Source organism: Tetrao urogallus (assembly GCF_951394365.1).
Source record: "Tetrao urogallus genome assembly, chromosome: 5".
Classification (NCBI taxonomy): domain Eukaryota; kingdom Metazoa; phylum Chordata; class Aves; order Galliformes; family Phasianidae; genus Tetrao; species Tetrao urogallus.
This window is the reverse complement of record NC_136818.1, coordinates 48440812-48468514: the sequence shown is the minus strand read 5'-3', so window position 1 is coordinate 48468514 and position 27703 is coordinate 48440812. Positions and strand designations below refer to the sequence as shown.

The window sequence follows — 27703 nt, the reverse complement described above, 5'->3', positions numbered from 1 at the left end:
CACAATCAACTACTAAAGATGTATCTGAAGCAGAAGTCAACCAGTGAATACATACATTTGTGCAAATCTCATTTGTACTAATCTTGTTTGTCATCTAATTGGGCTGCTTATCTATTTTCCAGGTAAAAATTCTGATCACAATAGTCACTTTTCTGATTTACAAATGTCGGAGATGTGATGCTGAATTAAATGGTAACCTACATGATCTGGTGAAAGGTGATGCCAGAAGCTGTCTCTGTGCTCTTTTGTAGGTGTTTGTGTTTGTTTTTTTTTTTTTCTTATATTAAAAAAAACCTTTTATTGTGGGTTAGCTCTGGTCAACTAATTCTCACACAGCCACTTGCTCATTCCTCACAGTGGGACTGAGAAGAGAATCAGAAAGGTAAGAACACAGAAACTCAATTTAAACAACCCACAAAATGAGTTCCTTCGCTGCTTCCCATTGACGGGCAGGTGTTTTCCTGGAAATTGTTAAACAAGCTCCATCATGTGTAGGTTTTATGTGAGAAGATAAAAGCTGTAACTCTATGAGTCTTGTGCCCTCTGTGCCGCCTCCTTTTCTTCAGCTGTTATTTCTGGATATGGTGTTATATCATGTGGAATATCCCTTTGGTCAGCTGGGGGTCTTGACTACATCTCCTCACAACCTCTTGTGCATTCCCAGACCACACACAAGTAAGGCAACATGAGGGAAAAAAAGGATGTGAAGTTTTATTAGCACTGCCAAACAAGAGCTAAAATATCGGTGTGTTGTCAACATTGTTTTCTTCACAAGCACAAAATACAGCACCATAAGTAGGCTATACCCTAGCCAAAATCCACCTTTGCTATTGTGGATTTGTATAGTGGTGTTAGCAGAGGATTAAGTACCCTATAAAGTTATTATAGAGAACAGCTGAATGATCTGAGGCTTCATTGAATGAGTTGTAGTTTATAAATTCCAACCACTTAGCTAGTAGATGGCATTTATTTGGGAGAATGCCCATTCCTTAAGGTTTGGACATGATGAAATACTGGCAAGGACCTTTCACTTCTGGAATGTTGCATACTCTTCTGTGTCTCTGCACCATGCTGAAAGATCAATATATTAGGAGGATTGTAGTGAGATTTATCACAGGTATATGTAGTATAAGTTTCAGTTACAATCCAATCTAATTTTCTTGTGGTAAACAGCCATTGAAAGGCTTGGAAATGGTGTCAGCAAACTAATGCTAGTCAGTGAAACTATTCTACTTTAACTAGAGAAAGATTGAGTGTAAGCAGTTCTATGTAGGTTGCTCCAAAAGTGATGTCTCTGATTTATTTCCATTTAAGCTACAACAGATACAAATAGTGTAATAACTATTTGAGCAACTAAACATTGTTTTTTCAATATAATCATCACTATTAAATATGCATTTTCACCAGTAATGAGCAAGTGTCTGCATGCCACGCTTGTAAAAATTTGCACCAGTAGAGGTGTGACCCACTGTTTCACAGCTCCTACGATAACATAGTTGCTAGGAAAATGTAGCCCACGCAAACCATCTTTCATCTGCCTAGAAGTTTAGTAGTCAAGAAGTGCCAATCTGGAATACACGGTGGGTGTGTTTTGACAGTCCAGCCAGGATTGGCAGTGTGTTCCATGAACTTAGGACTGGTGTGGGACCTGGTGGTGTTGTGTTGCAAGAAAGGCTGTTTCCTTTTCTGGTCACACATGGGAAGTTCAAACATTCAGCTTAGTCAGCATCGTAGTGTATCAGTCAGGGTTGGTCATTTGTTTGGCTTCCAGGAAATCCAGAAGGATCTCCCCTTTCCTATCCGAAAAGACAGCACACATTGTTTTACCCACTGAAGGCTGTATCTTGAACTTCTTCCATGGGGAATTCATATGCTGCCACTCCATGGACTGCTGTTTTGACTCCAGCTCATAAAGGTAACACCGTGTCTTGCCACTAGTAATGGTACCATCCAGGAAATCACCACCGTTTGCCTCATCGGTGCTATAGATCCTGGCAAGCTTGCATATAGAGTTCTTTCTGTTGTGTGTAAGCATTTCTGGGACCTGCCTCGAGCAAACTTTGTGATATTCCAGTATTGCTGCCATCATTTCCAATGCACTGCAGCCAATACTCGCTCTGTACGCACTTCATGGGCTGTTATCCAGAGACATTTGTGTAGATGAGCTGATCGGGAAGCTCTCGGTTTCATGGTGAAACAGCTCTGCAGGCTGTCTGGAACATGATTTGTCTTTCACATCACTGTTACCACTAATGAAATGTGCCACCCACCGTCTTGCTGTGCTCGCATCCACTGTTCAATCTCCATAAAAATTCAGCCAGTATTCATGGAAGTTAGTGGGCGCCATGTTTTCCACATGGAGGAATTCAGGGACGCACCTTTGGTTCATATGCAATTCCATGTCAGACACTGTTTTATCATCCTGCCCCTCTGCTGCTATCTGTCGCCAGCAACAACATGGAATGTTGGTGGGAAGATTGTGTTTCTACTGCTGTGCCACAAATATGTACGCTTGTTTTTATGGGCCAACAGAATAAAATAGGAGGTGCTGCTTTCAAATCAGCCTTTGTATTTGTCTCCCAGCTTCACTGAAGAAGAAATATGAAAATTGTTTGGTAACAAGTTTTCAAATGTAATGCACAGGACTTGAAGTCAAAAGGGGCAGTTGCATGCACCTGTTTTAAAGCTTTTTTTTTTTTTTTTTTTTTTTTTTAATATGCTTGAAAGAGAAGAGAAGTAATGAGTACAAACTAAAAAGAGAAAGAGATTTTGGAGTGCTTATAGATATTTAAAATACACATATCTTCCTCAGGCTGGCTGAGTGTACTACAGAAATACAGTCATCTTACCCTCAGAACCTTGAAAACTTAAATGGAATGGAAGCTTTAGGAATAGGTTAGTGAGGGAGGGTGCAGGGTGAGGAAGGTGTTTTTGGCTTATCTTAGTTTCTCACTACTCTGGTCTGTTTGTAGTAGGCAATAAATTATATTAATCTCCCTCTGTTGAGTCTGTTTTCTGTTTTGCCCATGATGGCAATTGGAGAGTGGTCTTACTGTCCTTGTCTCAACCCTTGAGCCTTTTTCCACCATATTTTCTCCCTCCTTCCTTTGAGAGGGGAGGATGTGAGAGTAGTTGTTGTATTTAGCTGTCCATCAGTGTGAAACCACAAAAGGAGGCTACTGTGAGTCATGTTTAGTGTTTGGACAAGGTTAGGAAGAGATGAGTGAGCAGATGATGAAATGGGCTGGTCTAGTTAATAAGAGACTGAAACTAATTACACCAGGAAATCTTTTTAATAAGGTATGGAATCTTAGTATACCTCTGAGGTTTTCTTGAGGTGAGTTTGGGATATGTAAACCCAAAGTAGCTTGAGTGGCAAGCTACCTATTGTTCTTAGTTACTTGTTTACCCCCTTTCCCCCTTTGTTCACTAACTTATTTTTCTTATTTCTTCTCTCCTTCCTCCCCTACCACCCATCCCCTCCCCAGCCTATTTTGCTGCTTTCCTTTTTTGGTAACCAGAGGCTGTTATTGCAAAGATGACAAAGGGAAATTCTTCTCTCTGTTGCAACTTGTTCTGTCAGTCTCTTGTAAGCTGCTGTTCCCACGTTTACCTTGCTGGGTTGGGTTTCTGAAGACAATTGTTTCATATCACCAAGTAGAAAGCACAGAAGGCAAATGTAGCTTAAGAGTGATTCCTGTGTTCTAAGTTAAATGTTAACCAGATTCAAACAAGTTCAAGAGCATTTCAAGCGAGGTTAATGTGTTGAGCTGGTGAACAAGAAAGAACTCAAGCAGAGAAGAATAGGCATGGGGATATTCTACTCAGAGGTACGTGGTCATTTTCTGCACAGTAACCGAAGCTATTGAGGCTGTGGATATATGTTGGTTTTACTTTGTTTCCTTCACGTCATCATGTACACGGGCTTAAAAATACGGCAATTCTTTTCCTTTGGAATACTGTTCTTTAGCTATTACAAATTGACAAAAGTGCCTTTTGTAGGAGCAAAGTAAGCACAACAACCAGTATAATTACTGTGGCTTTGTAGACAAAGTTCGCTTTTGCTCAACATTTTTTATTGTTTTGTGTTGAGATCAGAATGATTCTGAGCACTGTGTACGAATAACTAAGAACTCCAAGTGGATTCCTTAACTTCTGTTGAATACAGATAATAAAGCTGGTGCCCAAGGAAACATTATGTATGGAAGCTTTGGTTTAGAAATGTGATTTAAAAGAAATTTTTTAGCTCTTATGAGTTTTTCCCCACACTGTAATTAAGTCAGCACAACCATGGATTTCAACATAAGTGCTATGTAAGCAGATTGATTATTTTATAAATTTTCCATTTGCACTCTAGGGAACAAATGAAGATTTCATTTCTTTTTTGACTGTGAATACAATGTGCTGCTTCTCTTTCTGGAGATAGCATTGTATATCCATTCCTTTAAAAGGTCACATGTTCATCCTGAAAGACACTCTTTTAATTTTAAGAAGCTATTCAATGAAAGTATCTTTCAGTATTATAGGGAGCTTGAATCTGTGCATTCACACGCTAATGGAATGAGTAGAATGCATCATATTCTTTTTTATCTCTCTCCAGTTTGGCTACTCAGAGATAGTATTGTGTAAGAAACAGTCATCTAGTAGAATTAACACGATGTTTAGGGAACGTTCAAATGCTATCCATGTTTTCTGTGCTTTCTAGTTGATCATTTCATATGCATTGGTTTCTTGTCTTAAAGTGTTTTTAATGAGATGTAGTTCTCTTGTTAAGATAGTTTATTTACAGCTGATAGAAATCTATAGAAGTGCAATTAAAGTGCAAGATTTATTTGCTGAGAAGTATGGAAGGGATACTAGTACATTCCCAAATATGATTTATATTTTCCCATTTAGTTTGTAGAAGGCCTTTGAATGAGTTTTAGCACACAGGAAAAGGTGGATTGATTCAGAATATCTTTATAAAATGAAGTGTTCCTTTTTGTCTAAACAATTGCAAATGTCTGATATAACTTTGGCTGTCCCTTGCAGTTCTCAAAAGAGAAGGCAATTTCCACTTGAAATTCTTGTCCTAGCTTTACCTTTAGCCTCCTCCCTAGCAGCTGAATGCTTTGTCCTTTGTATTGTGCCTTGAAATTTTATCATAGTATCTCAGAATCGTTTGACTTGGAAGAGACCCTTAAAGTCCATTCAGTCCAGCTCCTCTACAACGGGTAGGGACACCTACAGCTTGTTCACGTTGCTCAAAGCCCCATCCAGCCTGACTTCGGATGTCTCCAGTGATGGGACACCCACCACCTCTCTGGGCAATCTGTTCCAATGCCTCACCACCCTCATTTTAGCAAACTTTTACCTCATGTTTGGCAGAACTTGTTGAACTGCTAGCTGTTTTTTTATTAGTACTTAAGCAAATCTAAACAAGGAATCACTGAAAGCAAGTAGGAAAATTTAGTGTGCAATTCAGCTGGATCTGAGTAAACTACCAGGTAGCCATATGGACTATAACTGATACCAAAAACAATCAGTTCTGTAGAGGTGTTGCCCTTCTATCTATCAGCTAATGTTTTTTACTTTCACTTCATATCTGGTGATCTTGCATCGAGTGATTTTAACCATGAAAATTGTTGCCTAACCTGTGTCCCTATTAGCATGTGTTTCGTGCAGAGTCATGCTGTTAGGTTCATGGTGTGCAGCATGTCTGCATGTTGTGTGGTTCTGCAGAAGTGTGAGGGAAGAGGTGAAGGGCTTTGCTGCTTTGGAAGAGGCACTCACTTCCTCTTTACCTAAGCTCAAGTTCTTGGTCTTGCTTTCCACTCTTCAGAGCCATTTTTCTCAGAGCTTGTGTTTGTACTGGGAGTAATGCTACATCTTCTGTGCTCCACTGATGAGCAGGAGTAGATCTGTTCAGAGTCCTCTGGGGGTCATCAGACTGCTGGTAGGTGATGTGTGAGAGTCCACTCATCCATTTGCCTCCCACATCTTTTTAGGTACTTATAAATGTTAATCAGATGTCCCCCTCAGTCGTCATTTCCCCGGACTGAACAGACCCATGTTACTCAGCCTTTCCTCAGGAGGGAGATGCTCCAGGCCCTTTATCATCTTTGCAGCCCTCAACTAGATTTCTTCGAGGAGATCCCTACCTGTTTTGAACTGGCAAGCTCAGAAATGGGCACAGTACTTTAGATGTGGCCTCACTAGGCCTGAGTAAATAGGGGGAATCACCTCCTTCCCCCTGCCGGATCTCTCTTTTTAATACACCCCAGGATACCATTGGCTTTCTTGGCTCACAGGGGCACACTGCTGGCTCATGGACAACCTGTTGTCCACCAGAACACCCAGGTTCTTCTCCTCAGAGCTCAATACTAAATACTACTGTGATGTCCTGAGTACTACTGTGGTCAAAACAATGTGCTCATAGTTGGTTTCCTTTGTTAAATATCCTGCTTGTACCTTTGCTCCTCCAGACCTCAAGTCCTGTTTGTCAATTTTGGATGTATATCATATGTTAGAACTATAGCCTTTTCACCTTTAATACATCTTCTTTGATTAAAATAGATATTTTCTAGGATGCAAACCTGTGGAATAATAATGGGCCTTAAGAGAAGCCCACAAAACCTGTTTGTTTTGTGTGTGGTGGTTTTTTTTTTGTTGTTGTTTGTTTGTTTTTTAATGAATGGAATGCATTAATTTGTGAGTCAATTCTAAAAAAGACATCCCACTTCACTGAAAAGGTAATCATTTAAAAGTTACTTTAAGTACTTAAATTACCCATATATTAGCTGGTGAAATGGTTGGGAATTGCTTCCTTAAATTATCTGTGCTTGAGATGTTTGGTTAGAACTGCCAATTTCAGAAGATAAAAGAGTGTGTGTGGCTCTTGCATGCCTGTCTCTGTGGATGACTGCAGTTCCAAGTAATGTACTCTGTTAGGGTGTAATAGTTTCTTTATCATTATTCATGATTCTAGAACAGGATTCAACAGTAGCGTAAGGTTTAGAAAAAGATTCTGTGGGTCAGTGAAAATATCAGTCAAAAATGCCTTGAAGTCAGTGGCTGAGAAAGTAAAACTCTGTGAGGCAGTGTGGAAAGAAAAACACTACAGCGTGTCATCTGATGACGTTAGCAGCTGGCATAGCAAGAATCAGAGTAGAAAGGAGTAAGGTTGTGTAGTAAATAGCTGGGATTTGAGCCAGTGTTCAACCAAGCAGCAAACCTCCTGCATCTTTAAAGGAACAGAGCTGTATTTAAAAACAAGAGTAACAGTCTACTGACAGACTGCACTGGAGCTTCTTTTCTGTGGATGTGAAAGTGACGGTGTAGTCCTAGACACAGACATAACTGAGAATGAGGTGGTTAGCTGAACAGATTAATTAAATGGCATAGATATACAAGGTTCTTATGCCAGTAGGCCATTTAAAAGGGGGATTTCTCCTCTAAATCATTAAAACTGGTTTGTTTCTGAAAGAATGTGTAGCAAATGTCGTAGGAATGGATTAAAAGAATAGGGACAGATGACACAAGTTTACACTGTTGCATGTGTTCTTTGTAAATTCTTGTCTGATATAATGAAAACAAAACAAGAAGTGACACAAGGTCTGGCAAGCATGAAAGTACTTTCTCTATACTGGGAAATCATTTATCTGGTGCAGTTGTTCAGAAGACTTAGCAGCAATGATATTGGAAGCAAGCTTGTACCGTAGGCAAATGTTTGAAGTAAAAATGTAAATAAGAGGAATCTTTTTTTATGTGGAAAAGGTGTAACAGCAGAAGAGGGTGAGTAGAGAGGACTCAGAGTTCAGAGACAGATCTTGTAGCACTTTCAGCTTCTGATACAGAGAATCAAAATGAAAACCTGCAGGTACCAACTGAAGAAATGCACTATACTGGAAAGTGGCAAAGAACCTCGGTATTGAAGAGGATATAATGAAGTAACCTTTTCTCTTTATGACTGAAGAACTTCAAATGTTACAAGTTAGGCTGTTCTTTTCTGCCTGCTGGTGACTAAAAGTGTATAGCCTCCTATTTCTCTCTAGCTGCGCATATTCTGACTTCTTACTGCTGAAGGGGAAGGAATAGCACGTCAGAGGTGCTTGAACATAATGAGCAAAGATGTGAGCAGCAGTTTTCAAAAGCCAAGCAGGATCTGAGCTGTGGCCGTGCATGTACATATACTTTAGGTATGAGGTTTAACTTGAAGCCCAATAAAAGAAATGTAGTGTTTTCTTCTTGCTTTCTTGCTTTCTTGCTTTCTTCTGTTTCTTTCTTCTGTTTCTTTCTTCTGTTTCTTTCTTCTGTTTCTTTCTTCTCTTTCTTTCTTCTGTTTCTTTCTTCTGTTTCTTTCTTCTGTTTCTTTCTTCTCTTTCTTTCTTCTCTTTCTTTCTTCTCTTTCTTTCTTCTCTTTCTTTCTTCTCTTTCTTTCTTCTCTTTCTTCTCTTTCTATACTTCTGGCTCAACTTTCACCAGCTATGTGGTTTTGCTCTGTGAATTGATGAGTCAGGAGTTATACCTTTTGTTCAATCAGTGCCCATCTGAAGGGAAAGCTTTTGTAAGCTTGGCTAGGTGTGGGCTTGCCAGGGCTTGCTTGCTTTCTGTTCCAAAATGAACAGAAAATTTACCCTCTGCACGCGGTCCGTGTCAGACTTCTCACGCTGAGGGCTGCGAGCCGCATAGCAGCTGCGAATGTATCTCTTACCGCCATCTTCTGGAAGACGCTTGGAATGGCAGCCTCTGTCGGGGCTGCGTGGGAGGCTCTTGGGATGTGCAAGCAGAAAGTCAGGGTGGACGGTACAGAGACGTTAGTGGATGGTATGTGCTGACAAACATTCTCTTCTCTCTTCAGCCCATTTGTCAGGCAGCTTATAATAACGATTTCAATGAAGTTCAGCTCCTTCTGGATAAAAACAGCAGCTACCTGAATATCCAGGACAGCTTTGGTGGAGATACCCCCTTAATCTGCGCATGCAAGCAGGGAAACAACAGAATAGCTAGCTATCTTCTTAAAAAGAATGCTGATGTCAACCTCAGAAACAAGGTAAGTGTTCACAGACTCAGCTTTTGCACTGGCTGCCCTTTTGAGTACATATTTGAGAACACTGGCAGTACTGCTAAACCATAGTTTTGTTTGCATGGCATGTCTAAACCTGACATTGTAATTCAGTAAACCTTTATGTTTCTATTTATTTCCTCACCTATTTTCCTGACTTGAAAATGCACATAACATGTAATAAACACTGCCACTCTCAGTTTCTCTTTGTTTCCCATTTACTCGATACTGCATGTCATCCCCAGTCCCCAGTAGATTCTGCCTGCATCACTCTGCGTTCATCCTGCCCTCCAGCTTATATCTGTTCTTTCTGTAGCCTTTCTTTTCTATCTATCTCTATCTTCACCCTATAGTTAAAAGGAAGATCTGAAAGACAGCCTGCCTGTTCCTCCTATAAGGATCCCTGACAAAACTGAATCTGAGGGCTGAAGGGAGCAGCCTTCTGTCTGTTCTTCCTCTAATCCATATTTTTCTAAAATGTGCCTGCCTTCTAGAACAGCCACGAGTGGTTATTTTCCCTAGAGTGATAAGGAAGTGTGTTTATGTGCAGGTTCCCCAGAGATTACAAAGAAAAGGAGCCTGGAAAATGCATGTTCTGGCTTCACTGTTAATTTGTTCTTGTGGAATGATATTAAGGGTGATAAAGTGCTAGGAAAAATTACCTATATTTGTCAACTCTTGTATTATCTCAAACTCTAAGTCAATGTTTAGCAAGTTCCTACACACCCATGTGCAATTTTATACTCTGGTGTCCAGCATTTTTTTTTTTTCACAGAAAATGTGTATGAAGTCAGTGGAATATTCACTTCTATCTGCTCTGTTTGATCCAGAACATTCTGTGTCACCTTGAAGTCCCTTTGAAATAGTTCAGTACTTTGCAGTAAGATCGTTCTTATTGCATTGACAGCCATTTCTTAGCCTTGCCTGGTTTTCTTAAATTGTTTTCCGCTTCACCTTCACAGGTGGGTGCAGAGCTTGACAGGTGTTCAGAACTGAGAATAGGAAGCAGAGGATTACACAGAAAGGCTTCTGAGCATTTTTTGGGTCATGACATAACACCATAACCTGATTTGTCAGACTCCAGTTTAATGAGTTGTAGGACACTCATCTTCTTTAATGTGCAAGTTAACAGCTCTTCTCTTTTTCTTTGGCAGATACAATATTCAAAGATAGTTAAACTAAGAGTCTGCTGTGGGTGTTGCTAATTTCCTGTTTCACATCGGTGACATCAGCTCTTCTATGTCTGTGCTTCAGTAATCAAAACCTCTGTGAGGAACAGAAGGGATTCTTCCTGCTGATTTAACTTGCTGGGTCAGGGTAGACTTCCACTCTGCCTTCTTTCTCTCAACAGTTAAGTCTGCAGCCATATTCATGAAATCCCTTGGATCTCCCATTGTTCTTGCACGTGGATCCTATTTTCCCTGAGTCTGTATGAGTCAAATGTGCACCCACTTGAAGGAAGCATACTGCACGTGCCTGTTTCTAATTGAAAATCAGAGAACAACTTCTAGTTGATAACCTAAAAAAAAATGTTTGTGAAATACAGAAAGGATCTAGTATTGTCAATATTATACTAATATAATCAGAGAAGTGATTTTGATACTAATCAGAGTTCTTCTATTTTATGTTTAGAAACACCGTACTTGTCTGCATTATGCTGTCAGAAAGCGGTTTACCTTCCTTGATTATGTGCTCATCATAATCCTGATGCCGGTTTTACTTATTGGATATCTTCTCATGGTGAGTCTGGATGAAAGTAAAAAAGGCCCTACACATTTACTTCTCCTCTATCACCTTTCTTATGGTGATATTTCAGGCCATGAATCTGCACAGAACATGGGCTGCTCTTTTTGAAGCAAATACTGATGGAGAGCAACAGAAGAAGCAGTTTTCACTATGAGCGTAGCTGGTGAAGGGGCAGGATTGTGTCACTGCATCACTCTGGTATTTGCAGAAGTCTGACGCTTCTTATTCGGAGAAAACAGTATGTAACCAACATCTACTTAACAGTGTATACAGGTGAAGCGTCTCACTGTGTAAATTTACACTTCCACTAAACAGATCTCAAAGACGAAACAGAACGAAAACCTGGTCAAGATGTTGCTTTGGGCTGGAGTTGATGTTAATGCTACAGACTATGTAAGTGGATTTATATAAATGTAATTGTGGCTTGTATGCATGCTGTATTAGTAAAAGCAGACTTCAGACTTCTAGCTATACAATACGGCTTTTGGAGTAGGATCAGAGACTGAACTGATATAACAGGAAGATTCAGTTTTTGTCCTTGACACTTTAGCAATATTTATGTAATGTACTCAGAAATAATTCTCCACTGACGGCTTTTTCATCAAACAATAGTTTTTTTCCTCAAACTTGTTTTTCTTAGCTTCAGCAGTTGTTCCAAATCTAATCCAAATCTTTAGATGTTCCAGCATCTAAAACCTAGCATGACGTTGTTAGATGTGTGTTTTTCTCAGACCACTGTAAGTGATTATCAGCTTCTTGACTGCTGTGATGTGTACTCCTGGAGTACAGTTTCACTGGGTTTTTAACTTTATCGAGACCTTTTCAACCAAAGTCATTTTAAAAGCAAATCCAGGCCAGCTGAGTTGAAATACTGAGATAATAAATATTAATCACATAGATATTCTGGTGATCATATAGGTTCTGAATTTATCACCATTAGGCTAAGGTTGACCTCTGGGCAAAGGTCATGCCTTAGCACTTGGTCTTTTCTTGGTCTTTAGAGTATACTGATCTGCCATGTGTAGTGTTTGTGTTGATTATTTTGCTTGGGTGTGCCAAAGAACTCCAATGCACAAAAGGAGGTACTATAATTTTAATAGCAACCAAATTCTAAAATACATAAGTCTGAGAAAACAATATAAATTAAGAAATATTTATTGAGCTAGAGATCACGGAATCCTTTGAAGTAAGTGAAGAACTACCGGCTTCATGCTAAAGGTATCAGACTTGGTTTTAGCAACTGCATCCTAGAAGAGGATTTTTTTCCTGTTGTGATTATGACAAGTGCTTTACTGTGTTGTGCACTGGAACATGAGATTATATATTTTATTCATCCAATTAGTTAGGGGGAAAATTATAAGATATAAAGGGATTTTGCTAGCACTACTTACCTAATTTCTGTTAAAGACGGAATAAAACTAAAATCCATCTGCTACTCTTTCCCTTCAGTATGGTAGCACAGCCCTTCACTACGCTTGTGAAATGAGAAATCAGGCAGTCATTCCTCTACTGCTTGAAGCTCATGCAGATGTTTCTGTGAAGAATCAGGTAAGAAGGTGGAGCTTATAACTGGGTATCCTTATCAGGACAGTGAATCAATATGTCGTAGGCCTTAGATGGTGCGTAGCAATTTAAAAAAGAAACAGTGCACAGCTTCCTGGCAGCAGATTTTTTTGCTGTGGGGCTTAAAGTAATATTTGCCCCATTTCCTTTATTGGCAACAGGAACTTTAAGTCCAGGTACTTCACGCTGGATTTCTACCATCAGCAACAGTCTAGACATTCACTAGATTGGCAAAACTGTTTAACTCAGAGCTATGCTACAGTTGTTCCTAAGATGCAGGATGCAGAGAAGTGCTAAGAGCCCTCCAAGGAGCTCTGTGTAGACATCATTCTTCTGAAATGGGCCAAGTCAAACTTCTGCTGTCCTTCAAGAAGCTCAAATACTGCCACAAGAAATATCCAGGAGTATCTATTATTGTTCAGTTGAGACAAATGAAGTTTTGGCTGTGTTGCTCTTGAAGTTAGCTCTTAACTCTGTGATGTCTTTGGGCATTATCCCCAGGGAATGGTGGATCGGCTGTTGCTACTGGAGCAGAGGCAAGGGTACTACCCTTTACTTCAGTAAGAGTTCTATTAGACCCAGCACATCCTGAAATCTTTCCTTTAGATCAGGGATGTGACAGTGAAATTCATACAGAACACCGAGGACGGCAAGTTCAGGAAACTTCTTTGTACTTGACTTATATTTATCATATTCTGATGTACTTCATCTGTTTCTTTCAGGATGGGGAGACTCCTTTAGATATTGCAAGAAGACTACATTTCAGCAACATTGAAAGCATGCTAAGGAAAACTTCCTAATGCTTGGTGGGATTTCATCAAGGACTGTTGAAAGCGCAGAAAATCACTCCATCAGGCAATACATTCTATCTAGCAGCAAGAGTCCTGCAGGGGTCTGCAGACTGATGATTGACCCAAATTGATGTAGGCTTTGACTATTTTGTATGAGACTTGGGAGTATCCTCAGGACTGTGTGGACTCAAAGGAGTTTATTTGCTTTTACTAAGCTGTGAGTGAGTACAATTGCATTCAAAATATTGCTCTTCCCATCTGCTCCTCCAATTTTACTGCTTGATTTGCACAAATTAGACTTCTGGAAACCTAAGCACCACAGGTGATGATAAGCAGCCAATGAAGAAATAAAATATCCTTTACAGTCTGTGTAACAGCTTCCTTAGGGGATATAGCTGAACAGTATACCACAGCAGCATATACAAGGTCAGGCACCTACTCTCTAAGTATTTCTTTTCCTACCATGGGAACAACTATTCAAATAGATTGCTCTGCTTAGCACTTCTTCCTTCTTTTCTACAAATTTCCCACACCTTAATTCTCAAGATACTGCTACAAGAGAAAGATTATCTTCTGTTTTACATAAAAGAAGCATCAAGAGATTGAATTATTGGAGTCCAGAAACAAAGACAGTTTCCAAGTTCCTTTAATGAATTAATAAATAGCAATGAAAATCTGTTTGAAGCAAGTCTTTTGACTACTTTTCCAATATTAAAAAAATTAATAAAATTAAAAAAATAAAACAGTGAAATGCTGTAATGATGGAGCCAGATATATTATTCTCAAGGAAATGGACAGGATAGTATGCTTGTAAGAGTGGTGCACACAGCAGAGAGTGCACATACCAAAATAATAATAATAAATTCATGAATCTTTTATTGCGTAAGTAAAGACAGTAGAAAACCAGAAGTGGTAAGTAATTTGTTAGCTTGGCCTGCCACTTTGTGGTTTAATAATGCACTTATAAATGAGAGTCTGCTTTCAAACACTGCTGTGTCTTATTTCCTTGGTCTAATGGATCTTTGTCTCTCTTAGTGGTTTTGGCCATTCTGTATAAGCTGCCATAAGTTTGGAAGATAGGTGCTATGATCAGCACTGCTAATGGCTGCTAGACTAGGTGCATGGACAATGTTAGAGTATGTTTCCAGTACTGCAGCAAATCTGGCATATTTTTCTGTGTACCTAGCTTATTGGATACTGACTCTAACTGCAGGCAGTCTTGGCTGAGCATATAGTCAGGCTTTAGATCCCTCCCAGAATCACCCCAGGAAACAAAGCTACCTGTCTGAGCCTGCACAGATGACCACTTTGTGTGTAACCTGAGGACAGGTACTCAACCAGATCAACATATATGTCAGTAGACATGAAGTGTTTGCACGGATGGCATAGGTTGAAGATAATGTCTCTTTCAGCTAATGGATTGGAAGGGGAGAACAGTTGAATGCTTTCACGTATTTCAGAAATACCACGAACAAATTTTGGCCAAGACACAAAATTACGTAAAATTCAAAGTCAATAGCACAGTGCTTTCAACCACTTAATTGCATATGTTAAGATTAGTACATGAGGTGACAACTGTATTGGTTGGAGTGTGGCTTGATGTATCTGCATCCTCTTATTCCTCATCTACAACCCATGGTCATTGCAGCTGAGGGTTTAGAGTGCATGAACAAATCTTCGGATGATGTGTGGTCAAGGAGGGCAGGAGAATAATCGGATAAGTCCAAAAAACAAGGCTGAGATTGTCTTTTGAAATTGAATTCCTTGGTATTTGGAAATCACTGATTGCCTGCCTATACAAGAGAATATATCATTTAGGCTTAGGAAAATCAGTCTTGTGTAAGTAAGAGCTGTCCAAATAAAGTTATCCTTGAAGAATGTGACTTAATGTATTTGTGTTTTCAGTTTTTATTCCCATATACTTTAATTTTCCTAGGAAGATACCAGTCACAGTAACATCACAGAAAACCTCAAACTATGTAGAAAGCAAGAAATAAGCAAGTGCAGGTAAACACCTGTACTAGAATTCTTTACTCTTGTCTCTGTGTTTATCTGTTCCTCAGGTATCATTCTTCTTGTGAAATAAAAATGTTGGAGATTTGAATGGATCAACACTTTGCATGTGGTTTCAAAGGTATTTTATTAGTAGTTCAATGATTTTCATATACATTTTCTCAGCTGCATCAAGGCCCCAAATAAAATCAAGATGTCCCCAGTCAGAAAAATGCTTATGATAAGAGAGATGAGTAATCCGAGAAAGCAGCTTTGCCATGTCTTTGGGATCTGCAAATTTGTCTTGTCCACCGCTCCAAACGGCAATGGGCGTGCTTATCTTCTCTATCTCGTATGCAGGAGGAGTAGACTGTAAGAAAGGGAGGAAGGACATCTGAGTGAATGCTGTTATATCAGAAGCTGTGTTTAGAAAAAGGATTCTGTGCAGAGGTCTGTTTCTCTTCTGCACCCTCTACAGGAAAAGAGTAGGGATCAAGTCCACTCTCTTAATGCGTATTTCCCTAGCTCCAGTCCCTATATATCATGGAAGGGAATGATTCATCCTATTCTTAGACTCTTTCTGCAGTGAGTGGCTATGAGTTGTCCTGAAATTTGACATCTGCTTATTCTGATCATGTGTATGGATGTAGAAAGAGCAGTGAATCCATTTACCATGAAAAGCCCGTGGAGCTTACCCATGCGTATACTTAGGGAATCTCTTTAATGTTTTGCTGGGGCAAGAAGTGCATCTTAATTGTTGTATTTTTGTCTTAATTGTTATATTTAGGAATGAAGTAGCAATATTATAATTTGGCTATTTGTAATTTTGTGTATAGGCAGAACTTTTCTGCTTTTCAACTGACGTCTTTGCAGCTTTTCAATCTGTACAAAGCAACCTGATGTAGAACAGAACAGCAGGCTCCAAGTTAATTAAAAGTGAAATGATTGTCAACCATATGGAGGTCACATATGGAGGCTCTTCCCTAATTGAAAGGCAGGCCTTGATGATTTTGGGGAGCTTCATACTCATCCAGTCCTAGAACTTAGCCATGGATCTTGGTCAATTGAGTATGGCTGGTAAGTCAGCATGTCAATGAATACATCCCTGCATCAGTAGGGAAAGAAAAATGAAGTTTTGTTAACTGTCTGCAAGAAACTGTCTATGCTTTGTCAGTAAATAATAAACTTTTTATATTAGTTAGGTTTAGGTTCAGGTGAAACAGTATCTCACAACACCTTAGACGTTTTGTAGCAGCTGAGATCATGTGTGCTGAGGTGTTGAGTTCTTAGTTTTGCAATACCCAAGAAGTTCTCAGGAAAACGATATTGCCTTACCTGGTTGTATTTCTTCATATTTTCCTTCCAGCCATAGTCATAAGCCTGGAATTTGTCTGCATGGAATACCTGTGCATATTGTAACAAGGACAGATAAAATGAAAGCGTTAAGAGACAGAGCAGAGCGCTGGTGGTATTTTTCTTCCCTGTGATTGAACACAAGGATCAGACTCCTCCTGGCCCTTCCTCCAGTTGCAGGCTTTCCTGGGATGGGCCATAGGATGGGATGAGTGGCTTTGTCACCTTTACCCTTGCAAAGATTACGTCCTGTTCCCCAGCTGTCACCATTGGGATGGTTTGTTTTTCAAATTTGGTTGGAGTCACTTCAGTTAGTTGTGACGTGGGGCTGTGTCCAGTTCTCACACTGGGAAGAGGACCTGTCTAGAACCTGTCAGGGCTATTGTTAGTTGTGTGGTGTGATCTATGGTATCTCCTCACATCACACATCACAACGACGCATCATTTGTGGGTCAGTGGGGTCTGATCTGCTCACAGTAATGGTGACCTTTCCAGACACACTGTTATTCCTACCAGAGTTCAGCTTCTACAGGTGGATTGCAATTAGTTTGTCACTTAGCAGTAGTCCTCTTGAATCTGTTTTGTTATAAAAAGGAATTCAATTGACTCTGTCCTTCTGGAAAGGTGAGTGCCCTTTTAAAATTCAGACCTGATTAGTAATTTGATTAGTGAGTGGTTTTAGAGAATGAAAGGTGAGAGGCCATTATGGAGCTCTTCCTCAGTTGTTCCCACATGGGCTAAGTTGAAGGTCTGAGTAATTGAGGATGCTATAGAAATCTGCTACCTTGCTTCCATTTGCCAAATCTGGTTGCTGATGGTCTGGATGCTGGAGATTTGAACTCTATGTAGTGCTGGCAGAAACAGTCACAGTGCTGTGCTTCTGAGCTGGCACTCTCTTGCCATGTTCTGGTTCAAACTCAGGTCTGAGAGTAGGATGCCAGCTGAAAAGGCTGTTCTCCACTTTCCCATTGTCCCAGCAGAAGCCTGTGTGTGGCTGACTGGGCTCTGGGGGATGATCCAGGCTGCAGTTAACCCTCCGGGAGAGAGCTGAAACCTGGATCATATCTTTGTTCTGGCTCACCCCCGCATGCTCAGGTTTCCACTGTCCTCCTACTGCCTGCCAAGTGCCCAGGCTGTGCTTGAGTGCTCTTCTGCAGCTTTCAAGGCAAAAACAAAGCTGGAGGCAGGAAGCCACTGGAGCCCAACTGCAGAGAGGCCTGATGTGCCCTGGGGAAATCTCTTTGCCTGATACCAAAGGCTCAGTTAGGGTAATGGTGTGGGAAGCAGTGCTCCTGCAGTGGCATCTGCTTAGGGTGTTATTTGAGAAGATATGGTGGGAATTTCCCAGAACCGCTGCCTCTGGAGTTCCCCATGGCCTGTCAGCTGCATAAAAAGCTGTAGTGAGTGCTTATATTTCAGTATGCAGTTATACCTGATGCCAATGTATTATATTCTGTACTGATGTTCCAGCTGGGGAATGTCCTACGTATACATCTATTCGACTCTGGAGAGAAAGCACAAATGTTATAAAGGCAGGAATCCAATGCTGAGCAACACAATGCTATGTTATAGCTCCGTTTTAATAGGATAATCTTCAAATATCAAACAGAAAAGTGGAAGGGATATAGGACTAGGTCGTTAACAGCGTGGATCTGTACACAGATTTTTCTTCAGAAAGCAACTTATATTGAGGATGTAATACAGTACCACTGTGGAATCCTATGGTCCTCAGCAGCAGAAAAAAACCTTCCTGTCATTTCAGAGTAGAATCCTTGCTTAATCTTCACCCATGCGTAAGTCTTTTGAAGACTCATTTTCTCCTTATTTTTTTCCAGGTGCTAAAGAAGCAATCTTACAAATCACAGGCTGACTTTTCATCTGCTTGTGTTTATTGTTTTCTTAAAGGGATGTTTTATTTCCATCCCCTCTGTTCCTTTCTCAGACTTAACTTGCCCTGAGGAGAACATTAGTGACTTAATCCAAGTCAAGTACTTGTCTCTAGAAATCTCATAGTGTTGCACTCCTCAGGCACAGGGCAAGGAATTTCTGTAGCTCTCTGTACTGTGGATTAAACTGTTGGGCCCATTTCTGAAAATGGCAAAAATGGGACATGCTCCTTAGTGTAGTTCTTTGGGACTGAGATCTGGCTCAAGCAGTCTAAAATTTGGAAAGAGTAGCAGAACTTTTCCAGTTTTTTAATTATTGTTCAGAGGACCATAGTGTCTGCATGCTAAGAAATAACACTGAAGTCTGATTCCATCATCCATTGGCTCTTTTTAAAGAGCATGTGTATATGACCAAACTCTGGTTGTCCCCAAAAGAGGACATACCTAGAGATGTATGCAATATTGCTGCAGACTAAATTCAGCCTTTTCTTTCTGAGACACAGTATGTCTGTTTGTTGGTCTCATCATCAACTCTAGTCCTAGTCCACACAGTGTCCTATATTCTCTCTGCTGAGAACTATGTTGTGTTTTATTTACATTAATGTGTATGACAAAAGGTTAAGGACGTAGTGCAAAATATAATTTCCAAAATCACTTTAATTTTACTTTGAGTAGGTGTTTTTGCATATACTTACTGTGTTCAGATTTTGTATGTTGCCCCCAGCTATATAACAGAGTATTTTGCCACAAAATCTATCGCTGTTTGTACAGAACTGCGTCACGGGTCCTTGCATAAATCCAATCTGGTGCATGGTTCCTTTCCAGCCAAATGCTAACTGAGGGAAGGGAAAAGTGCAACACTTCTTTTTTTTTCTGTTACAAGAGCATTTTATGCAGGAAAATGTTGATAATAGCCTAGTCTCCCAACTCTGTATTCAAAGATTTCTGAAACAGTTTGCCCTCCTACTACCCACTGAAGTGTTATTTTCTCCATGGTTCACCATGAGCCATTCCTGCTCTTTTTACTCTCTTCAGTCCTGGAGGAAACCACCCTTCAGTTTCTAATGTTGTGGCCGCAGTGCTGACTAATTTCTGAAGTCTGAGGTTGTTATAGCTAGTATTGCAGATCTGTTTTACTTCCTCCTATACAAGGCCAGCAAAACACTAGTTAAGGGCGATGATAAGAGAATTTCATACTTCACTGTACCTGCTGCAAACCCCAGTTTTCTCTTCTCCTGTGTTTCCCTCACCCCAGAGTTTCAGAAGAGAATTTTCAAAAGCACATATTTTATCCCAAGCTCAGTATCAGCATCTTGTCCCTTGGAAAGCTGTTTGTCTAGACTGTGCAGCCTGGACCCTGAGTTGGTAAGCCGGGCCTTGTGCCTTGTGGGGGGAAGAAAGACATACCCTGAGTGCAGCTGCAGGAAGTTTTGTTATCTTCATCAAAGGGCCTTTAGCATATGTGCAAGTGGTTACTGGGCCCAGAGCAAAGAATACTTTCACCCTTTTAGCCAGCTCAGGATATGTAGAAAATGCTATGAAGCCTGCAAACGTAGAAGAGCCAATCTGAGTTAGTGAAAACATCTTCAACGGGTAAAAATAAACAAGTATGAAGTAGGTAGCAAATGAGAAGTGAGACAAGATTTGTAACCCATTTCCTGTTGTCCGTGTTTATCTGCGCTGCATCTTCTAGCTAAGGCAAGTGTTAATGCTAAATCCTGAAATGAATTTTATTTGGGAGTCAGAGTTCATCCTGAACTTGACAGAATGTCTAAACTTTGCCTTTATCAGAACAGTTTTCACAGGTATATGGCAGAGAGTTTTAGGTGACAAGATCAGATTCCCTCTAACGTTCATAAAACTCCCTATAAAAAAAAAATGAAAATTTCAGATTATAGCCTTTAAATGACTGTAGGTGTTTATGCATCCATGGAACAGTAGAATAATAAGCTGAATACTGGAGCTTTGAGTATTTTCAACTGATTGTTTACATCAGAGGCATCTATATGATTAGTTAGCTTTGTCTTGAGAATCTTTTAATACTCTTATGAGAGGATAAGAAAGGAAAGATCTAGACCTATGATGGTATATGATTTTCCCACATTTTCATCTCTTCTCTTTTTTTCCAAATAGTTTTCCCTAATGAGTGATTTGTTGTTCATTTTCAATCAACATCCATTTATGAACCTTGCACATAAGCTATAAACAATAGAAACTTCTAGCTGATGCTGAAAAAAAAGTTGCACTCAAAAGCCATAAATTTGGTTAATGCTAAAGGTTGGCTCAAGGAGAAAATATATAATTAATGCTTTTTGGATCCTAATTTTCAGCCTCTGGCAATGTATCTTTAAATGGTAATGTGGCCAGTGACTATTTAAAGCATATTTCATGAGTGTTTATAAGATAGGTATTAAGTCATACAACTTGGTAATGCTAAGATTCTTCTTCCTTGTCTTATTTGAAATTGTGTATTTTCTATGCATTTTTTTCTTATTAGTTTTTCCTTACAGTTCATAAGGAAAATAATTGTATATCTTAACACAAAAGATGAACTTAATTAAAATTCCAGGTGCAGAGAATTTAAGAAATATGCCCAGTGCCAGCATCTGGAGTACACACTAAAGAACGGCTTTTAAGTCTCTAATTATTTAAAAAGTTGGAGTACATTTCTAACTCCTGTTAGATTTCTTTGTTTATCAATGGCAACCAAAGCTGTTTTTAGAAAAGTCTCATGTTTTGCACTCTAATCTCAGAAGGCATTTCTCCACAAACAAAGAAAAGAGCAGTCAGTGGGGAGACCCATCTCCTGATCAGCTGGGAACACAAGTGATTGTGAACCATAAGTGTCCTGAGCTTACCTGATGCAGTGCCTTCAGAGTGACCAATATAGTACACATCCTTTTGTCCAGTTTTATTCATGATGAAGTACAGCTCTGCTGGAATATCATATTTACCCATTTCATCAAAGCTACAGAGGAGAAACAAACAAATCTGGCAGGCAGTTGAGTTATCATAATGTGAATTACTGAATGTCAGTTTCATTCACTGCACTGAGCAGGATCCACTCAAAGACAAGAAAGGGACAGGACACATCTGTACTGACAGGTTGCTTGATGCCTTGGGATGTCAACAGAGAAGGTGCAAAACTGTCATATGTGGCCCTTGGGAAAGTGAATTTAATCAGGGCTTTCACTAGCAAGGGTTACAAAATACATTTCTTTTGGTTGACTTCAGCTGTGAAAGATCAGGGATCTCCAGACAAGGCTGCTCAACCTGTTCCAGCTGAGCTTCTTGATCTCCTTTCCTTAGTGCTGCCTCCCTTTTCCTCAGCATCCCCTTCCATTTACCAGCGTCTGAAATCTTTTCCTCAGCCAGTGCTCCCAACCATGAGTTCCAGTGGTCATCCTTCTTTGTCTGGCTTTTTAACTCTCCTTGGACTATGTAGACCGTTTTCTGATGCTAAGCAAAAATCCCATCAGGATGAAGCTATCTAGTACCCTTGGGGCCTTCTATCCTGAGTAATTTCCCCTGCCCATGATACCTGAATTGCCAGAACTCTTTCTGGGAGGGCTTAAGGGTCTTGTGTTTTAAAGACCAGGTGTTCCCTCGGCTGTTTCCCAACCAGACATCAAAGCCAGCATCTGCAAGGAGGAATCCCAGGCTGTTGTTGGGCAGATTAGAAATCCAGTGTGTGGCATCTCCTAGAAAAGCATGCTGTAGGAAGACTGCGGGCTTTTGTCCTGGAAAAGATTAAAATATTCTTATATTGGAGCAGTAGTTAATGTTAATTTGAGTGCAGAGTTTAGTTTGTGAGAGATTTTAAGTCTTTCCTTTATGAAGCTTCCATAAGAATTATGCATAGATACTGGGCTGAGAAACCTGAAGGGTTTGTACCATGCAAGCAGTTTAACCATTTCATGTCAGGACTGGCAAAAAAAAAAAAAAAAAAAATTGATGAGGTGGCCAGTTCCCCACCTACTTTTGCTCTGGACAGTCAAGGTACAAGTTGAAACCATCTACCTACAGATGAAAAATGCTGAAGGCAGAACAGCTTGTGGAAGAGAGGATTGCCAATCTAACTTTGATCAGCCTTATCTTGAGGATGGCGAGGCTGGTCCAGATCTCCAAGGAAGGTATTCAAAACAAATTATAGAATAATTTTAAGGAGTAATATTTGAAGTAGCAAAATCCAGGGAATCTTGAATTCCAAGTTGAAATTTTTAATGCTATTCAGATGAAATGCATTTGGTCTTCCATGATAACCTGATTTCTTATCACCTTTAAGAATATCTGTCTTTCAGAAAAATGAGAATTCTTACCGATGTGCCTAACTAGTTGTCAAGCCTCTGTTTGCTACTTTAAGTCTATATTAGAATGTTAATGGTAAATCTCTCTAAAATCCTCCACTGAACACACGTGACAGGGAAAAACTGGAATGTAACAAAGTTGGAAAAGTCTGAAATTACAGAGACATTGAATGTGAGGATTCTGATGGATTCAGAATTCCTTGCTAGCTGCTTTTGCTGAGATGGAAAAGCATGGAACATGGCATTGCACACGCAAGTGTGAAAGATGGGGGCACCCAAGTAGGAGTTGGATCCCAGACCTTCCTTATGTATGCCACACCTGTATTATGCATGTTCCTCCCACTGGGAATTCTGAAAACACCAAGTATGTATCCATCCTTCGTGGTAACTTCGTACTCCTCACATGGGTATCCATGATACCTGATCATTTCACTCTGTGGGAAGCCAAAGGAGAGCTTAGTAACATGCAAACCATCCCATTCTGAAGCAGAGGAAGGCAGGCAGGTAGCTCTTGGCTGCACTCAGCATTCAGTGCATTGCAAATCTTGAAAGCTTTCATCTCCTCACTAGACACATGTCTAAAAATAAAGATAACAGATCAATTGCATGTTTGTAAAGTGTGATGACTGGGGAAAGGAGTGTGAAAAGTCAGGTTTCCTTGTGTTCAGGTACTGTCTCCTCAAGGGAGACTACCTAAACTCTCACAGCAAGTCCAAGGGAGATCATTTGTCATGTTGTGCCAGGCTGATACAGATGGTACCTTTCTAGAGAGTAATAACATGCACCAGTATCGGTATACGACTATGCCAAAAAATGTTGTCTGTAGTATAATGAGTCCTTTCCTGCCAAAGTATGGTTAGGTAAGCCATGTAAGCCTATTACAAATTCACAGTACTTGAAGTACTTAGTGTTGTGAGAACCTGCTGGTTGAAGGAAGGGTTCAACCTCCCTTGCAGAATCACAGAATCACACAGAATGGCCAGGGTTAGAAGGGACCTCAAGGATCATCAATCTCCAAGCCCCCTGCTACATGTAGGGCCATCAACCTCCCCATTTAATGCTAGACCAGGCTGCCCGGGGCCCCATCCAACCTAGCCTTGAACACCTCCAGGGACGGGGCATCCACATCCTCTCTGGGCAGCCTGTTCCAGCACCTCACCACTCTCTCTGTAAAGAATTTCTCCCTGATGTCCAACCTAAATCTTCCCTCCCTCAACTTAAAACCATTTCCCCTCGTCCTGCAGTTGTCAATCCTTTCAAAGAGCTGATTCCTCTTCCCTCTGTAGGCTCCCTGTAGGTATTGAAAGGCTGCAATGAGATCATCCCGCAGCCTTCTTTTTGCAGGCTAAACAAGCCCAGCTCCCTCAGCCTGTCTTCATAGGGGAGGTGCTCCAGTCCCCTGATCATCTTCATGGCCCTCCTCTGGACCCTCTCCAACAGCTCCCTGTCTTTCTTGTATTGGGGGCTCCACACTTGGACGCAGTACTCCAGATGGGGCCTCACAAGAGCAGAGTAGAGGGGGACAATCACCTCCCTGTCCCTGCTGGCCACCCCTCTTTTGATGGAGCCCAGTACTTGCCACTGTACTGAGCGTAGAATCATAAAATCATTGATCACTAAGATCATCTAGTCCAATCATCAACTCATCACCACCATGCCCACTAACCCTGTCCCTCAGTGTCACATCTACACATTTCTATTTAGTCACCCACCTCTAGGACAGTGATTCCACCATCCCCCTGGGCAGTTGTTCCAGTGCATCAACGCTCTTTCTAAGAACAATTTTTTCCTAATATCCAACCTGATTTGCCCTTGGCACAACTAGAGGACATTACCTCCTCTCCTATCACTGTTACTTGGGAGAAGAGGTTGACCCTTACCTCGCCATAGCCGTTGTAGAGAGATATAAAATCTCCCCTGAGCCTCCTCATCTCCAGACAACAATCCCATTTTCCTCAGCTGCTCCCCATAACACCTGTGCTTCATACCCTTCACAGTTTTGTTGCGCTTCTCAGGACACACTCCAAGGCCTCAGCAGCTTTCATGTAGTGAGAGGTCCCAAACTGAATGCACTACTTGAGATGTGGCCTCATTAGTGCCAAGTACATGGGGATGATCACCTCCCTGCTCTGCTGGCTGTGCTATTTCCGATACAAGCCAGGATGCCATTGGCCTTGGCTGTCTGAGAACACTGCTGGCTCATGTTCAACTGGCTGTCAACTAACACCCCCAGATCTCTTTTTCCTGTGTGCAGCTTTAGCTGGAAACATCAAGGTGTGTTGGGAGAGGTGACTGTGCAAGCAAGAGTCACAGTGATAAGCCATGTGTTTGTCACGTATCTGTTAGGGTTCACCCTAAATACGGGCAGAGAAATCCTATTGTTCAGGCTGAAATTGCATATTGTGTGCACTACCCACAGTAGTCACACTGTGGGTATGTCACACACTGGAGTGTGACACACCCCAGCTGCTGCTGAGGTTAAAATTCAGTGGCCTGGACCTCCAAGTTCTCCAGCAGCTTCTGGGGAGTTGCTGGGCCTTTGAGCCAAGAGCGGGAGCAGGCACGCTCTATTCCAGTGCTGTGTCAGTGTTCTGGTGCAGTGCACACAAATCATGTTTGTCCCCACTGCATTCGGAGATGGCCCTCACTGCAGTCCCGAATCTAATGCAGTGGCTTTGGGAAAGGCAGGTTGGGAAAGTGGGCAATAGGGAGGGGGCCCTTCTTTAGGACTCTAACATGGCCTGTTTGAGATGGTACAGTGGTAGTGATGTTGTGAAAGACATGTTAAGAAGGCATGCAGAGAAAATGAGAAAACTTACAACGTTCATGAGGTCTTCAGGGTTGCGTTGCTTCCTGTGCAGCCCTTCCTCTGATTTCAGAGCATGGAGTGCTGTGAATCCTGCTGAAAAGGCAACGGCTTGGGAACACAGCAGCACGAGGAGACACCACATGTTGGGGCTGTGTGAAAGAGCAGATGCAGTATGCTTGCTTTAGGAAGAGAGAGCTGTGATTTCACGGGAAGTCCTGCATGTGGAGTTGCTTGACTCATCCATTTACCATAACAACAGTATTCTTCACTAGCCCATTTCTGCCACTTCATCCAAGAGCCTTCTCTGCTAACTTCATTTTTTTCCCTCATTTTTTCTGCTGCTAGTTCAGTGTTTCTGTCTCCCAAACTGATGGCTGTTACCACTGAGAAACCATGGAAGTATTCATTTTTAGAGCAGTTTACAATGGAAACTGACAGTGTTTTGCCAGGGGTCTCTATCCTTTCTCTCTCAGAAGCAGCTGTCATTGAAAATCTTGTCTTGGTTGTGGGGAGGTGACACCTCGCTCTTTGCAGGCTGGACTCCATAACAGCTATTCTGAATGGAAATTGGAGAGTGCAGTCTGTCTAGAAACAGTTTAGGCTGATGCCTCCTACAGTAGATATACTTCTAGGCTTTAGTCTTCGTTTTCCCAAAACCCAATTGATGACTGTAGAACATTTCCCTCTGTGAGCCTCCCTGGACTTTTTGTCAGCATACAAATTTTATTTCCAACATTCCCTAGAAGAGGGAAGAGCATACCATGTGTCATAGAAAGCTACTGGTTAGGGGACTGTGAGTGGAATCTGTTTGGATAGCAAAAGAAATACTGTTGTGTTCAGTGCTTCTTGCCTACAAAAGAGCTGTAAATAAGTGGGATAGGAATTTTCTTTCCAATGTGAAGAAATTTACAAAAAGGATTCATCCATGTAGCTCATGATTGGACTTACATTTCTGGAAAAGCTTCGATATATCTAATTATGATTGTGTGCTGTGTCTGCCTGTGTGAGGGGAGAATAAGGGCTGAAAAAGATAAGTAGCAGTCATTCTGCAAGTGGATAACAATCTTAAAGATCAGATTTAATATCTAAAGTTCAACAATAGGATCTCTGGGACAAAAGTGATGAGTAACGCAATGTAATGTTTCAGCTCATGGAGGTTTCTTGTAAGACTGACGCACCAGTGGTGACTGGGGACATTATGGCTCTTGTAGGCTTGGTTTCCTCAGAACAGGGCATGCTTCTGTCACTGTGGATGTTTAACTTTGTTCACCGTTCTGTCAATCCTGTTATTATCTTTTGATGTCACTGATGAACTTCTGCTAAGTGCAACACTGAGCCTCTGAAGTAATAGGGTTCCCAGTTACTCCTGGGGGAAGGACTATGCAGGGGATTTGTGCCAGCTGTGACATGTTCTACAATGAGCTGAGCAGTCAGCACAAGTGACCTAGCCAGCTAACCAGCATTCATACAGCTCCAAGGCAGCCACAGTATGTGTGCTTGGTCATCAGGATTCGTGAGGGAATTTCATAGCAGACCCATCTGCATTAGGAATAAATCAGGCTTGGGTAACAAGTCTTTCTGAGACCAGAGATTTTTGCACTCCGAATCTCCTATGAAAAATGTAGTTCTGGCTTTTTCTGATCTTCAATTTAACCTTCAAATTTTACTGAACAAACTTAACAAACCTCCTGAGTCATCAGACAACTGCAATGAAGCAGAGTTTGGAAACACCCAAAACTTTAAACTTGGCATCAAAACAAATACCATTCAGTTCTGTTTGTATATTGAATACTTCTTAATTTTGGTTGTCCAAACAGGAAGACTCCCAGCTACGCACTGCGTCAGCACAATACTCCTTTCTGCTTTCTGTTGCTTTTGTCCCAGTGGGAGAAAAATGCAGCTCCCTGTCTCTGCACGTGGAATCTCACTTGGGAAGAAAACACTTTGCTAATGTCTCAGCGTGCTTTCAAATCTCTAGCAAGTCATACTGGGGCAATAGAGAGGCTAAATCACTCCTCTTGTTAGGGCAATTTTTTTCTCAAAGCACTCAATTATCACATAGGTTAGCTGGCATGCCTCACAGACTTCCAGGTATTCACCTTTTGAATCAGATGCAGCAGGCTAAGCAACATCTGTCTTAGCAGGCCAGTGCTCCAGTAAGCCTCAGGAGCAAAGACTTCAAGAGAAATGAAACCATAGGGAAATGCTGGACA

General features: G+C 41.0%; 2 protein-coding genes across 2 annotated transcripts; one reads left to right on the top strand and one right to left on the bottom strand.

The window, feature by feature from the left end:
- Positions 1-3809: 3809 nt before the first annotated feature.
- Positions 3810-13152, top strand: ANKRD22 (ankyrin repeat domain 22; the record flags this gene model as incomplete). Its single annotated transcript, XM_079535907.1, has 6 exons — positions 3810-3830; positions 8639-9031; positions 10676-10783; positions 11105-11182; positions 12239-12337; positions 13075-13152. The coding sequence occupies 6 exons, from the start codon at positions 3810-3812 to the stop codon at positions 13150-13152; spliced, it is 777 nt and encodes a 258-aa protein (XP_079392033.1).
- A 2119-nt stretch (positions 13153-15271) lies between these two features.
- On the bottom strand, positions 15272-25632 carry LOC306947320 (gastric triacylglycerol lipase-like; the record flags this gene model as incomplete). The annotated part of the gene is made up of 9 exons (XM_079536598.1): positions 15272-15505; positions 16471-16539; positions 17921-17992; positions 19070-19210; positions 19782-19918; positions 21233-21342; positions 21916-22114; positions 23001-23115; positions 25501-25632. The coding sequence occupies 9 exons, from the start codon at positions 25630-25632 to the stop codon at positions 15272-15274; spliced, it is 1209 nt and encodes a 402-aa protein (XP_079392724.1).
- Positions 25633-27703: the final 2071 nt, after the last annotated feature.